Source organism: Daktulosphaira vitifoliae, unplaced genomic scaffold (assembly GCF_025091365.1).
Source record: "Daktulosphaira vitifoliae isolate Bord-2020 unplaced genomic scaffold, ASM2509136v1 Scaffold_1, whole genome shotgun sequence".
NCBI lineage: Eukaryota > Metazoa > Arthropoda > Insecta > Hemiptera > Phylloxeridae > Daktulosphaira > Daktulosphaira vitifoliae.
This window is the reverse complement of record NW_026099572.1, coordinates 7,472,300-7,486,434: the sequence shown is the minus strand read 5'-3', so window position 1 is coordinate 7,486,434 and position 14,135 is coordinate 7,472,300. Positions and strand designations below refer to the sequence as shown.

The following is a 14,135-nucleotide window of genomic DNA, read 5'->3' as shown; positions in this document are numbered from 1 at the left end:
AGTGGACGTAATTAAAAATTTATTTAAAATATCCAACGTACATTTTAAATTAAATAAACAAATATGATTTCAGTTAAAAAATTAAAAAATAAAATATTTATTAATTTATTGACTCAAACAAAAATAATTTATATACATTTAATTGAAAAATTCAAACACCATAACTACTTATTCACATTTACCCCGAATTAGTGAGACAATTGTAAACATTTGAAGAAAATTTCAAATGAACTTGAAAGCTTTTTATAAATATTATTTTATTTATATTATTTTATTCTCTCTGTAATCTTTAAAATGCATATTATTATAGAACTAAACGATAAAATTTCATTAAATTCGAATTGAAAATTTTTAGTTCAATTAAATTTTAAAAGTTTACAAAATGTATATACAACCAACAAATGTCAAGTACATGCAAACATACTAAATTTTAAAAATAATTTTCAAAACTATAATTTAAAATTTTAGTTTATAATAATGTATAAAAAAACATAATTAAAAAAAGTTATTTTTTAACTTTTAATAAAACTAAAGATTTTAATTGAAAATTAACAAAATTTTACATTTTCCTGGTAAAAATGAATTATTTCAAAATAATTATATTATAGCCAGTGTTGGTTAGTAACTTAACTTGAAATAAAAGTTACAGCAATTAAACTACTTATAAAGTCGTTTTAGAATAGTGTAATTACAGAAATAAAAAGTAATTTTATTTTAATATAAATTAATTATATAATTATAAAATGTAACTAATGAAGTTTGTTATTTATCATATAAATAATGTAACATTGTTATTAGTTACTTCGAGGAGTTTTTAAGTAGTTTGATTCTTAATCTATTGAGTAATTTGTAATTTAATTACCAAAAAAGTAATTTACCCAACACTGTAAATAACTATTATTTTAATACATTTAATCATATTTTTTTAATTATAATTAATAAGAAAATTAAGGCGAGGAAGAAGAAGAAAATTAACAAAAAACAATATATAATTTATAATTATTTAGTTATTATTTTATTTTCAACAAATTTTTGTTAACTTAAATATTTTAAGATTGCAATTATTAATTTTTAAGGGTATAAAAATAACTAATTTTTAAAAATTGTTAAATGCATAAAATTAAGATTTTATATTTTACATTATTAATTTCTTTAATTTTAATGTGTGCTCATTGATTACTTCAATCTAAATCTTAGATACTTAGATCTTAAACTAAATTAACTTGTTAATTTGTGCCGTATTTAGAATTTTGTTATGAGTATTACACATAACAACATTCGAACCAGTATTTTGAAAGTTAGCAGCACTTTACTATATTGACTGAAATGAAACACGGTCACAGATATAAAAAAATAAAGTTTGATGTCTATATCTGTAAGCGCAATTCTGTCTATTCTTATCTCATTTATGGACACACTTTTCCTACTGTCTGTCACAAATATAGAACATAAGGTACTATAAAATTGCGAAAAGAAAAAAATTATAATATGTTTTATACTTTTATAGGTATTGCTTGAGGCATAATTAGTCACCTTTTATAAATAAATAAATATGGGTACAACACCTACTCAAAATGTAAATAATTGTATTGTAACTAGTGATGGGAAATATCGTATAGTAACTATCGAACTATTCGATAGTTTATTCGAATAGTTTTTAAAATATTTGATAGTTTATGCTAAAAATAATTTAAATAGTTAATCGATAGTTTAAAATATTTGAAAATGCACATCACTAATTTTTTTTATTATTAATTGTATCCTATTTGTAATCGTAGTACCCTGAATATACAGTTTTAAACAATCCTATTTAGATCGTTAGTGTTATTAAAACAGCGAAACTATAAATCTGACTATAATTTTACATAAGACCAATATTTTAGAAAATTTAACTTAACATATTTTTTTTTACGAAACATTTTATTGTAAAATGAATATATTGACAATTAAGAATTATTTATATTCATAAAATGAATTTTAGCAAATTATTCTTTTATTTTATTTTTTTGAGCAAGTAAAAATAATTTTAGAAAATTTTAGTAAATACCATTTTAGAATAAAATATTAAAATCTATAATTTATATTCTATACATTGTTACGCTAAGTGTGTTAGTTTTAAAAATAATAATTAAAAACTGGAAAATTATCTTTTTGAGCAAATTTTTAACCCCGATTCGGACCTGAATGAAGTAAGTTATCATAACCAAATTTTACACAAATAACTTTCATACAATAAAAAACAAAATTGGCGGGTATGGAGATCGATCAATGAAAGTTAATAAAATAAGAGCCGCCCAAATATATACCTGCGACTCACGCCAGTTCATTTTTTAAAATGCTATAACTTCTGAAATACTAGTCCAAAAGTTATTATCGATTAGTCATTTTATTAATATTAACATTATCTAACCAATAAGTTAGTTAATTATGTACATTTCCATCTGAAAAAATAAAGTTGATACACTTACAAGGTATAAGGTATAAGGAATTTCCGTTATAATCTTGGAAGATAATATCTTATAATACCATTTTGATCTTAATATAATGAAAAAAAACGGTAGCTCAGTGACACAGTATGGACATGACATTGTTGAGACAAGTATAAATGATAAGATTAAAATCACTATCATAAGAAAAGCTTCGATGCAAATCTGTATATAATGTTTAATTTTAAGAAATTGGTAAAATATTCCAAAAACAACATAATATCTTTAATTATATTCTCATTAGTAGTCATTGATTTAAGTAAGTATTTAAATTTTAGTAAGTATAATATATCAATGTTTAGTATAGTAATTGATATTAAATTTAGTATTTAATTGATATTCGATAGTTCAATATTCTAATTTTTACGGATATATTATAAAAAAATTATAAAGTAATTTTATATTTTGTTACTTTTATGAGAAACGCATATAAAAATTAAATGCCTGATGACTTTTAAAATAAAATTGTATTGTTAATTATGAATTGGTCTACAAGGAAATTTTTATTAAAAATCAGATTATACTTTATGAATAAGATTAATTTAATATTCTATGTCAATAGATTCATATAATTTTTTTGAAAATTAGTGTACTTCTTTGTAAGGTATTTTAAAATAAAAATTTCGCTTAGATATACATTTTTTAAAAATTGAAATAAAAAAAAAAAGAAATGTGCTAATAAAGAGTTTCATATTGAAATGATAACCCAATCTTTTTTTATGACTATAAAAAACTATATTAAACAAAAAAAAATTTTAAATTTCTAAATTTATATGAGTTTAAAGTCAATATAAACATTTTCAATTAGTCCCCTTTCACTTCTTTTTTAATACGCCAATGCAATTTACACTAATTTCTTATAAACAATTTCAAGTAAGTGTTTGTACAACAATTTATGAAATTTTTTTAATGTCTCTATTTTTTCCACAAAAATTGTACTTTTTTATTTAACTTTGATTTCCGCTTACATCACAAAGACTAGTCTAGAGGTCAAATTTTTGTTTCAAAATAAAGTCTATTACATAAGCTTTAATTTGAGATATATATAAAAGTATCAGTAAATTTGAAACATTTTAAATTGAAAAGTTAATTTTTGTCGAAAATTTTTCAAACCTCCCTGTAGGCAGGTAAAGTGTCCGATTTATAACCAAATTTAAAAATTGATTATTTGGAGGATTTCCTCTATTTCTGAGGAACGAGAGAAATTTTTTCGGTTTTTGAAATTAATGTTGTCGACTAGTTACAATTTGTGATCTTTTGACGTATCGTTGAAAGAAATCGATTAGGTAAAAACTATGAAAAAGTGGTAACAGCCCTCAAAAAAAATAAAACACATCATAATAATGTTAATACCTCTCAGCTTCTAATTAGATTAAGATTAACAATTAAATACTAAATTAAATCATTTATAAATTTTTAAAGTAAACAAATATTTATTTATCATTTGATATTGTACAAATTATAATTTTAGAATAGTTTTAAACAGATTTAACTGACAACTTCCATAACTTTTTATACAAACAAAATTTCGTTTTAAAGAATTAATTCATTCTTAGGGTACGTTATAATCTTATTTGAAGGAGTCAGCGGAAAAAGGTGTTAACTGAATTTTTCAATATGTATTTTATTGCATGAATTGAATGTATTATACTGTAAAAAAAACGTTATAGATAATCCCTAGATCGATATTTTCCCTATTATAAGTTATTTAATATATTGAATATTCAAAAGTTCTATATATGTAAATATTTAGTTATAAAAATAGCATTCCAGAACAGAACCAAAATATGTTTACAATGACCACTTCATTTTTTATTATTTGTTTTTAATAATAAAAAAAATAAACTATTGTATTTTAAAAATTTTTTTAATATTTATATATAGCCAATTTTAAGGACATATTTTAGACAAAATTTTGGTTGGTCGATATAGTTTTAAGAAGATTTTGCTTTTTAATACATTTAACAGCAGGTATGAAGCATAGGTTAGTATAGCTCAAACTGATGTATATTTATAACATTTACTTCACCTGCGTTACATACCCACTCTATGTACTAAAGTACTTGTAACTCAATATTCCTTATTCATCTTACAATTACTATCGACTTACCAAAATTGTAAGAAGAGTGCTTAAATAATGGCTATTTTAAAATTACTAATTATTGATTTACAAAATAAATTCTTATTTAAAAAATTACTAATTTTCATTGAGGGCAAAAATATTTAATCCTATTTCATTATTTTCATATTGTGTGAGAATTAATAAATTGTCATCAGGTTTGTAGTCAGATATAATATCCCATTTCCAGTATTGATCACTGTCTAAAACAGCATAATTTTTCTTTGATTTCATTAACTCCCGACATATTGAGATCTGTTTTTTAATTTCTTCACCTTTGTACTGTGCTTCATTCAAATATAAGCCCATTTTCTGCAGGGTATTTATAACACATTCAAGAGGTAGAGTAGAAATATAATAACGTCTAAATGTCAAATTAATATTTGTTAAGAGTTCCTTAAAATTTTTAAAAATAACGTTTAATACTTGTGTGTTAATTTTAATATTAAACAAAGTATAAATTTTAATATAATCTTTATTGTAAATTAAAGCCCTAAGTCTATTAATAACTTCAATTGTAAACAAACAAAATCTGTCTACTAATGTTAAACCAACGCTTTCGATAACATTCAAATAGTGAGTGTAGCACTGGATTATATTAGTATTTTCTTTAAGACACGGTTGAATGATTTCTCCTAATTTTTTACCAATGGTACCATCAATAGATACAGGAACATCTACTTCATTTTTTCGCGTCCATGCCCAAGGTTTCATGCATTCTCTAGGGTTGAACATATAATACTCCACAACATCGGGATCGTCTAATATAGTATCTTTATTGTAAAGCATAGGACAACGGGATACATCTTTTCCGGTGTAATAATCTTGTTTTTGTAATTTCAACTTTATGAATGCAGGATACGCCTTGATGAGTCTATTTAAACGATCAATAGTAATAGATGCTTGCATTTTAGTATCGTGATTCAATTCGCCAGTCGCACAAACAATGATAACATTTAAAATTAATATTTTTAGTAAAATAAGTATATTACAAAAAAAATCCATTTTTTTTCTGTTTTGGTTACAGTTGAATTATTTAGTCACTAGTTAACTAATAATTGACTATGAAAAATTAAAATATTAAATTTATCAAAGAAAAAAATATAACATTCAAATTTTATATGGTATTAAAAATTATTAATTTACTTCAGAATGTATAGTTCATCGAATTTTTTTTGTAGATATTTGAAATTTATACTTCCATAAATAAATCATTGGTTTGCGCATTTACACAAATAATTTATTTTTAATTTATACTGATTAATATAATTTACAGATATATCTGATAAGTATATTAAATTAAATATTCAAATATACTTAATTACTTGTATTTTGTAATATGTTATAACGCACTCAAATTTTGATAAGTTTTATTATTCAATTAAATATATTAAAGAACCCATAAAAAAGTTCGAATTTTATCATAAAATGAAATAATTATAGTAAACGTAAATATTTCTTACCAATTAATTTAAACATACCTATTCAAACTTTATCTTTTGTTAATAGTGTTCACATTTTTATTTCGAATCAAAAAATTACACTATTAACCATTTCATTTAAATTTTTTAAAATCTAATTTAGGGATTGTAAGAGAAGAACACAGTGTGTTATTTAATCAAATATTTGATTAGATGGTAATAAAAAAAAAAAATTAAATCAATAAAATACAGTTGAAATTTGGTAACTAGAGCAAACTTTGAAACCAAAAATACCTTTTTATACAATAAAAAAAAGTTAATTTACTCAAACATTACAGTCTACTTTAACCACTTTTATTTAAAGCAATGTTTAAAGTAAATGAAATATAAAATCATTCTTATGTCTACTTATAATATAACTTTATGTACGATTAATAATCTGTATTATGAACACCGCAAAACGTTGTTCAAAGGATAATTAAAAATCAGTGATATACTTTGAGCTCAGTTACTATTTTCTTGTACTAGTAGAACCGTTAAAAATACACCCAGTTTTTAAATTCGAACTACTGAAACAAACTACTTAATGTATTTGTTATTATGTGTACCTTATAATATTTATTTATTTATTGAAAAAAGAAATGAAACTAACTCAATACTAAACTAAAAACTAATATATTTTAATAGAACGAAATTTAACAAACTGAGAACTAGACTGTATTAATATATAACACAGAATAATACAAAAAAATCAAAACTAAGATAATTACATTTGTACCGGCTAACGATACAATTGTAAGCACCTTTGGTCTTTTAGAAATATCCAGTAAACAGCTACGCTATGACCACTGGAATGTATAGAAAAAGAGATTAAAACAAATAACATAAAATAGTAAGATTGTTAATGGTGTATAACAAATTTTCTTTTCTTGAGTAGTACGAAATTTTTTTTTTAGCTTCGATGCGAAGCTGAGAAGGTATTAATTTTACTATGATGTGTTTTTTTTTTTATTAGTTTTTTTTTTTGTGTCTGTGAACACTTAATCTCAGCTCTTGCTGGACCGATTTTGATGAACAATACGTCAAAAAATCCCAAATCGTATCTAGTCGAAGACATTCAGTGGCGTATTTTGAATGATTTCTCGGGTGGTGTCCAACTTTTAATGAACCTCACAAACGAAAATTATAGAAATGTTTACTGACGTAAAAAAAACTTACTATTTTTCTAATTACTATTTTAGGAATTGACAAATAATTTGAAATTTGAAATTTTGGTACTGTTGTATCTTAAAAGAAACAACCCTAGTGTCTTAACTTAAAGTAATAAAAGTTTAATAATAACTCAAATGTATTTATTATAGATATAATTAAACAATGCAAAACATACAAAATAAATATACACTAAAAACACAATAAAACAATACACAAAATGAAAACTTAATGTCATAAACGTACCGCGCGAAAAGAGATTACCTTCGGTGCTCCTGAGGTCCTCTCTCCTCTACGATTCATTCCATTTCGTCTTATATACTAAAATATTTTGTTTTTCTTCTTTTTGCAAAATTAATAATACTATCGTTTTCAAAAATGTTTATAAATATTTAATTCCTGGTCTAGTAATAATAGATCAGGAAATTACAATTAAACGAAACATTACAAAAATGTTTTACTTCCAGCTTTACAAATGATAAACTATATTACAGTATACAGACTGATTTTTTTATCATAACCCACTCATTTACTTGTAGAATAAATATAATTTAAACATTATTTTTGGTTTTCTTTAGTTACACATTATTCTTAAATTATTAACTATTTAAAACTTTTTATGTTCATCCCTTATGCCTTGTAAGGGTGTCAACTTTGTCTTTTTGTCTTTTAAATGGGAACACATATTTTGAATATAATAAAATGTTTGGATTTTTAATTAAATAGTAAATGGCATTTGAATTTTTAATATAACTTTATTAGTTTATTAGATATAAACATTTAAAGTTTCAAATTTTTGAGTTAATATACATGTATAATACACATGATGATATGATTACAAATACAGGTAGCTAAATGGTTTATATGATATCAATGTCGCAGTCACGGATTGTTTATTATCAACTATGAATATCATAGATATACTTTCTGTATTGTCAGTTAGTGTATTTATAAACTCACAACAATGTGCCTTACTACCATTGATAGTAACAATGGTGTGTACCTGCTAATTTCTTTGAAGTTGTTTTAAACAAGGTAACTCATAACTAAATACTTTATTTATAATAAGTAAACAAATAATAAAATCTCCTTTCAGTATTGATGTTCGTAAATTGCTTGCTTTTGATGATGTTTCAGTGTCATTCCACTTCGAAATTATAAATAACAATTCAATTAGGTACATAAAAAGCTCAAGAAAATCACTGACAGCATAAAAACGTTCAACTCATTTAGACGCACATAATTGTTTTAATGATTTTTAAGTTATACATTTCTGACTTTCTTCGATTTGACTTATCAACACATCTTTTCGCTTTGGGTATATGAAAAAATCTCTAACTTTAGATGATGTTCCTAATCAATTTCATGTTTCTTGTATAGAAGATGAATAAGAATTAGCAAGGTTTAAAACATGAACAGCACAATGAACAAACGTCGCAAGCGGATGACTTTGGTGAATAAGAGATTGAGCTCCGTTAAATTGACCAGACATAGAAACACATCCATCGTAACACTGTCCTCTAAGGTATTTTGTTTCTACACCAAATGAATGTAAACTTTGAATAATAATATATAAACCTTTTCCAGTAGTATCTGTTGTAGGCACAAACTGAAGAATTCTTCCTTGATAATCATATTTTAAACATCTAAATATTGAACACACAAAGTTACTTGTTCGCTTCCACCAATGTCGACCGTTTCATCAGCAAGTATTTTGAAACATCTTTGGGCAATTATGTTTGTTACGCTTTTATTTAAAATAATTTTATTGCAGGTTTCAATTATTTCATTTTGAAGTGTTTCACTTGTATATTTTATTGTTTCTTCAGCTTCCAAAAATTATTTTAAACGGTCATCTCCTTGGGCTCTGTTTCTTAATATTTCTCTAAAATTTCCTTGATTTTCTTGGATAACTTGTCATTTTCTTGATATATATTGAAGTTACAAAGATAGCCGTTATTGTCAAAAAAAAAAAAAAAAAATAATAATAATAACATTAAAAATGCAAATAATAATTAAACCTATAAGATAGTTAAACCCTAAAGTTATTTTCGATTTGTTAAAGTCGTTAAAATTAATTCAAGTCTCCTGTTATTTTCTTTTATCAGAATTATTATGTCATTAATTCAATTATTAATCAACTAAATGGAAATAGTAATTTCACATGGGCAAAATTTTTAATAGTTGCAAGAGAATAAATCCAAACGTTGATATTTTATTTCATACAGATTAAATTTTATATGTATAAATATTCTGTTAACCGATATCAAATTTATTCCACTTGAACTTTCATAAAAAATCTCTATCATTTATAAACTAATGTAACAAATAAACAAACAAATACAAAAGGTTTTTCTTCAAAATATCTTTAAAATATATATATATATATATTTTTTTTGATAATTCTCTGTAATAAATTCTTAAAATATTGTATTCTTTGACCAATAATACAATTAAAATAAATAAGTATTGTATATACTAAATTTATTTATAATTGGCTTATACATTTTTTTAATGAATTTTTACAATTAAGTTTCCTTGACAATTAGATGTAAATGTTGATTTTATCGACATTTCAGTTCACTTCGTTTTTTCCCGTGAAAAATAAACTATCGTCTTGTGTAATTATTAAGATTTATTTAATTAGTTATTGATATGGCAAGTGAAAAAAATATTTTTGGTCAAACAAATGAATCAAACTTACATAAGGTCATACGCAGAGTTGAAGAAATATGGAATCGTCGTTTCATGCATTCCAATTGTGTTTTAAATAATACAAATAAAGGACAAATATCAAAAAAGTCAACTAAAGATGGAAGAATTATCTGTAAACACTATTAAGATTAATAATTAAACTAACTATTTCGAATAGAGAAAAAGTTTTTTAATATAAAATATAAGAAAAATTAATAATAAGTTCTCTTATTCATATATAACAATAATTCAGTCGCTTTACTTTAATTTAACTATTTTAATATTAAAAACCTTTTTCGAAATTGATTATTTAATTAATAATTATTAAAATTATATTCAATTTGCAGCAATTATTAATAAAAATATTTATCCTATAAAAAATTCCATTATTCCAAAAAAACGCACGTATCGAAAAACGAATAAAAATGATAAAATTATTCCAGAAAAATTGGTAACTATAATTATATTAATATATTTATTCGATTTAGCTATGTTATTGGGGTTTGTCTGATTCAAAAATATAAAATAAACTATCAACCCCCTTAATATATATGCGGTAACATAATGTTTAATATTATTCTGCTATTTTTTCTATTAGATTTTTATGGGAAATTCAATTTTTATCGAAGATAATAATATAATATTAAGTATAGTTTATTTGTTTATTTAAATATCTCTTTGGTTACCTAGAATATGATGCAGCAAAGAGAATTCGGAACACTTTTTCAGAATGAAAAATCTGAAAAATATAAAAATGAAATTTTAAATTCAACAGAAAAAAAAAATATAGCAATTTCAAAAGACAATCCGCTATTAATATCAGCTGATTTGTTAGAAAAGGTATATTTTATTATGCTTTATTTCAATAAAAAGATTTTAGGGTATACCCTAAACCATTTTTTGGACTTAAAGCAGATTTCTTAAATAAATTTATCATATAATTAAAAATATTTTAATGATCTGTTAAGAGTTTTCATAAGAAAAATTTGGAACGCAAATCCGAAATAAAAAAACAACTTTTTGAGATATCTTCTAATACTACTGCTCGACCAAATTTAAAAAGAAATTCATCAGAAGAAGATGAAAAAGTCATAAAAAGTATTAAAACTTTTAAAACAACTTTTTACAAACTTTTACAACTTTTAAAATATAATTCATTTTTAAAAAATAATATAATAAACGTTTTGATTTTTGAAACAAATATGTAATATTTTAAAACATAAATTATTTTAGAGCCAAAAGTTAGTTCGAATCCTTTGACCTTAATTACGCCGAATGACGTACATTTACTTGCTCTGTCCACTATTGAAGTAATAAAAGTATCAGAGAAAGAAAAAGGTAATTAGTTATTTAATCTATTTATTTTATGTAGCATAAAATAAAAAAAGATTATTTATTAAACATAATTGATAATTATAATACGTGTTAAATTAATATAACCTCTGCAGAGGCTTGTTATTAAGGGGGTCCATGGACGTTTTAAACAATAGTAATTATACGTGTTTAATTTCATATTCCAAAACCTTAAATAATCCTAACTAATTGTAAACTTTTCAACGAAGTTTTTTATTAATTTTATGAAAAATGTTTAAATATGGTTACATTTGCAGAAGTAATACAAGATCAGAACACAAAATCTCTTGATCAATATAATGCACCTTCGTTTAAATCGCCCACATCATGGTATACTTCAGACACAATTAATGAGTACATTAAAATGATAGTAACACGGTCAGAAGGTGAAGTTTATGCAGTTGTCACTGATTTTATTGTAGCGTATCTTCGAGGAGGCTATCCAGCTGTAAGAAGATGGATAAAAAAAGATATTCACACAATAAAATTACTTTTTGTGCCCATGAATGTATATGGGAGTCATTGGATATTGACAGTGGTTAATATACCTGAAAAGACTGTGACATCATATGATAGTCTTAAGTCGTATAAGGGTCCTTATCCAATGGTATTAAAAAATTTCTTAATTGAATGGGAGATGGACAAAAAAGGAAAAGCTTCTACATGGACATTACAAATAGGCGAGACATCTCGCCAAACCAATGGACATGATTGTGGGCCATTTACTGTTGAGCTGGCAGAAAAAATGTCTCGAGGAGATACAACACCAATAAATGCAAATTTTATGCCTTTTATAAGATTAAGACACAAAAATGAAATTATTGCTGGCGAGCTATTCAATTAATATTTTTATGAATGAAATTTTATTTTTGTATTTTATATCAATTTTCTTAATATTCACTATAAATTTAAATTTTTATTTGTATACCACCAAATATTTTTTTACTTTTTCTATGTTTAATTGTTGTTTTGTTATTTTATTTTAATCTTATTTTTCTTTGTAACATTTCATTTAAGAAATTCAAATTTAATATAAATTTATCTTAACTGAAATAATTTAATGTTCTTGTTATGTGAATATACAAATATTATAATATACAGTTATGGATACAATTAAGTTAAAAAGTCAGCCAATTATAAATTTTTAAATGAACAAGTGTATCTACTATCTTAACAACTTAATTTTAATTTTACTAAATGACGATTCATAAAGAAATTATTAACTTTTGTTTATTTTTTAAATACTATTTTAATTATAAAAAATTCTTTTCTGTATTTTTTATGAATGCGGTATATTGAATAGGGGTAACTAAACTTATTTGTTTATAATTCTCTTAACTGATAAACTATAAAATAAATTTAAAAATGAACTACAAGTTCAGAATATTTCCGTTGTTGTTATATTTTTGCTATGGGTATTTTTGTTATCTAAATGACCCAATGAAATCCAAATAATTTCTAGAAATCTCTGATAAAATGTAGATAAATACGTGTCGTTGAATCCTATCAAATTATCTTCAATTTTGTTATTTATTTAAAATACCATTTATTTTTAGTAAATAAATATAATATATTATACAAAAAAGTTAATACCAATATATTAGGCATTATTTTTAAGTCGGGGGGTGTCCAGACATGGAGGACACCCCCCCAAAATACGCCACTGCAATTTGTTAAATCAGTTGATTCTTGGACGATTTTTCATAATTTATACAATGAAGAAACGAAAAAATATATTCCTCCAAATACTCAAACAATTGGTCAATGTATGTATGCGATGTGTTATTTTGATGATAAAATCAGTACCAAGTATACATTTGAACCTTCTCAATTCATGAAGCTAATGATGGGTCTGAATGCCGTATCGTACCCTGTGAAAAAGTGAAGACAGACGCACAAAAAAAAAACAAATTATAATAAAATTTTAATTTGAAGCTTAAATTATAAGAGAAATATTTGATTGTAAATTTGAAACTTATTATACAGGATTTAATTTCATTCTAAAATTATATATAACTGACATTAATAAAAATAATAAATTACACGTATGTATAGAAAAATTTTTGTTGGATTTTTTTTTTAATGGTGACTTTCTGTATCAATAATCTTACATTTTTCAAAATATACTACATGTTTTCCCTCTAAAGTTTTATCAGTGTGCTATACTATTCCTAAACGAAACTACCCTGGCCAACTATGATCAAGGTAGAGATCTAAAGTCTAGGCATTGGAAATTGTGTAGTCGAGTTATAATTGTATCTGTAATCTTGTAAACACAACTGCCTATCATTTAGTTCCATAAAAAAATTATGTCTTAATATATATATAGAGTGATTTTTTTATCATAACCCACTCAATCACTTACAGAATAAATATAATTTAAATATTTTTAGCTTCGAGGCGAAGCTGAGAAGGTATTGGTTTTATTATGATGTGTTTTTTTTTTTTTTTTTTATGTCTGTTACCACTTTTTCTCAGCTCTCACCGAACCGATTTCTTTCAACGATACGTCAAAAGATCACAAATCGTATCTAGTCTAAGACATTACGATTTTTGTAAAAAAATTCTTTTTCATATTTTTAACTTTATAATGCTATAATTTTTTGAAAGATGTATGGATCAACACAATTTTTTTATGAGAAATAATATTTTTTAATAATTCCTTTTTTATTCGACATACTTTATCTTAATTAGGATATTAATGATGAACTAGCAGATCATGTAGCTTTTGGAATAATCCACCAATTTATTAAAATTAAACACTATCTAATGATTTGCATGGAAACGTTTTTTAGCTTCGATGTAAAGCGGAGAAGGTATTAATTTTACTATGATGTGTTTTTTTTTTTTTTT

The 14,135-nt window shown here is 23.7% G+C and overlaps 1 protein-coding gene across 2 annotated transcripts; it reads left to right on the top strand.

The window, feature by feature from the left end:
- Positions 1 to 9,890: 9,890 nt before the first annotated feature.
- On the top strand, positions 9,891 to 12,211 carry LOC126894979 (sentrin-specific protease 1-like). Of its 2 annotated transcripts, XM_050666388.1 has the most exons (6): positions 9,891 to 10,062; positions 10,277 to 10,380; positions 10,620 to 10,769; positions 10,898 to 11,027; positions 11,163 to 11,267; positions 11,540 to 12,211. In XM_050666388.1, exons 1-6 carry the CDS (start codon positions 9,891 to 9,893, stop codon positions 12,124 to 12,126), a joined length of 1,248 nt encoding a protein of 415 aa, XP_050522345.1. In that variant the 3' UTR covers positions 12,127 to 12,211. The 2 variants fall into 2 exon arrangements, with proteins under 2 accessions (XP_050522345.1, XP_050522346.1); XM_050666389.1 differs by lacking the exon at positions 10,277 to 10,380 and having other exon boundaries at positions 9,910 to 10,062.
- The last annotated feature ends 1,924 nt before the right edge of the window (positions 12,212 to 14,135 follow it).

What these genes read in the sequence shown, in the direction of transcription:
- LOC126894979 (XM_050666388.1), top strand. Translation starts at nt 9,891, where the DNA reads ATGGCAAGTGAAAAAAATATTTTTGGTCAAACAAATGAATCAAACTTA. An exon ending in TAAAGATGGAAGAATTATCT is followed by an intron (nt 10,063 to 10,276) that starts GTAAACACTATT and finishes TTCAATTTGCAG; the next exon opens with CAATTATTAATAAAAATATT. An exon ending in AGATGAAAAAGTCATAAAAA is followed by an intron (nt 11,028 to 11,162) that starts GTATTAAAACTT and finishes AAATTATTTTAG; the next exon opens with AGCCAAAAGTTAGTTCGAAT.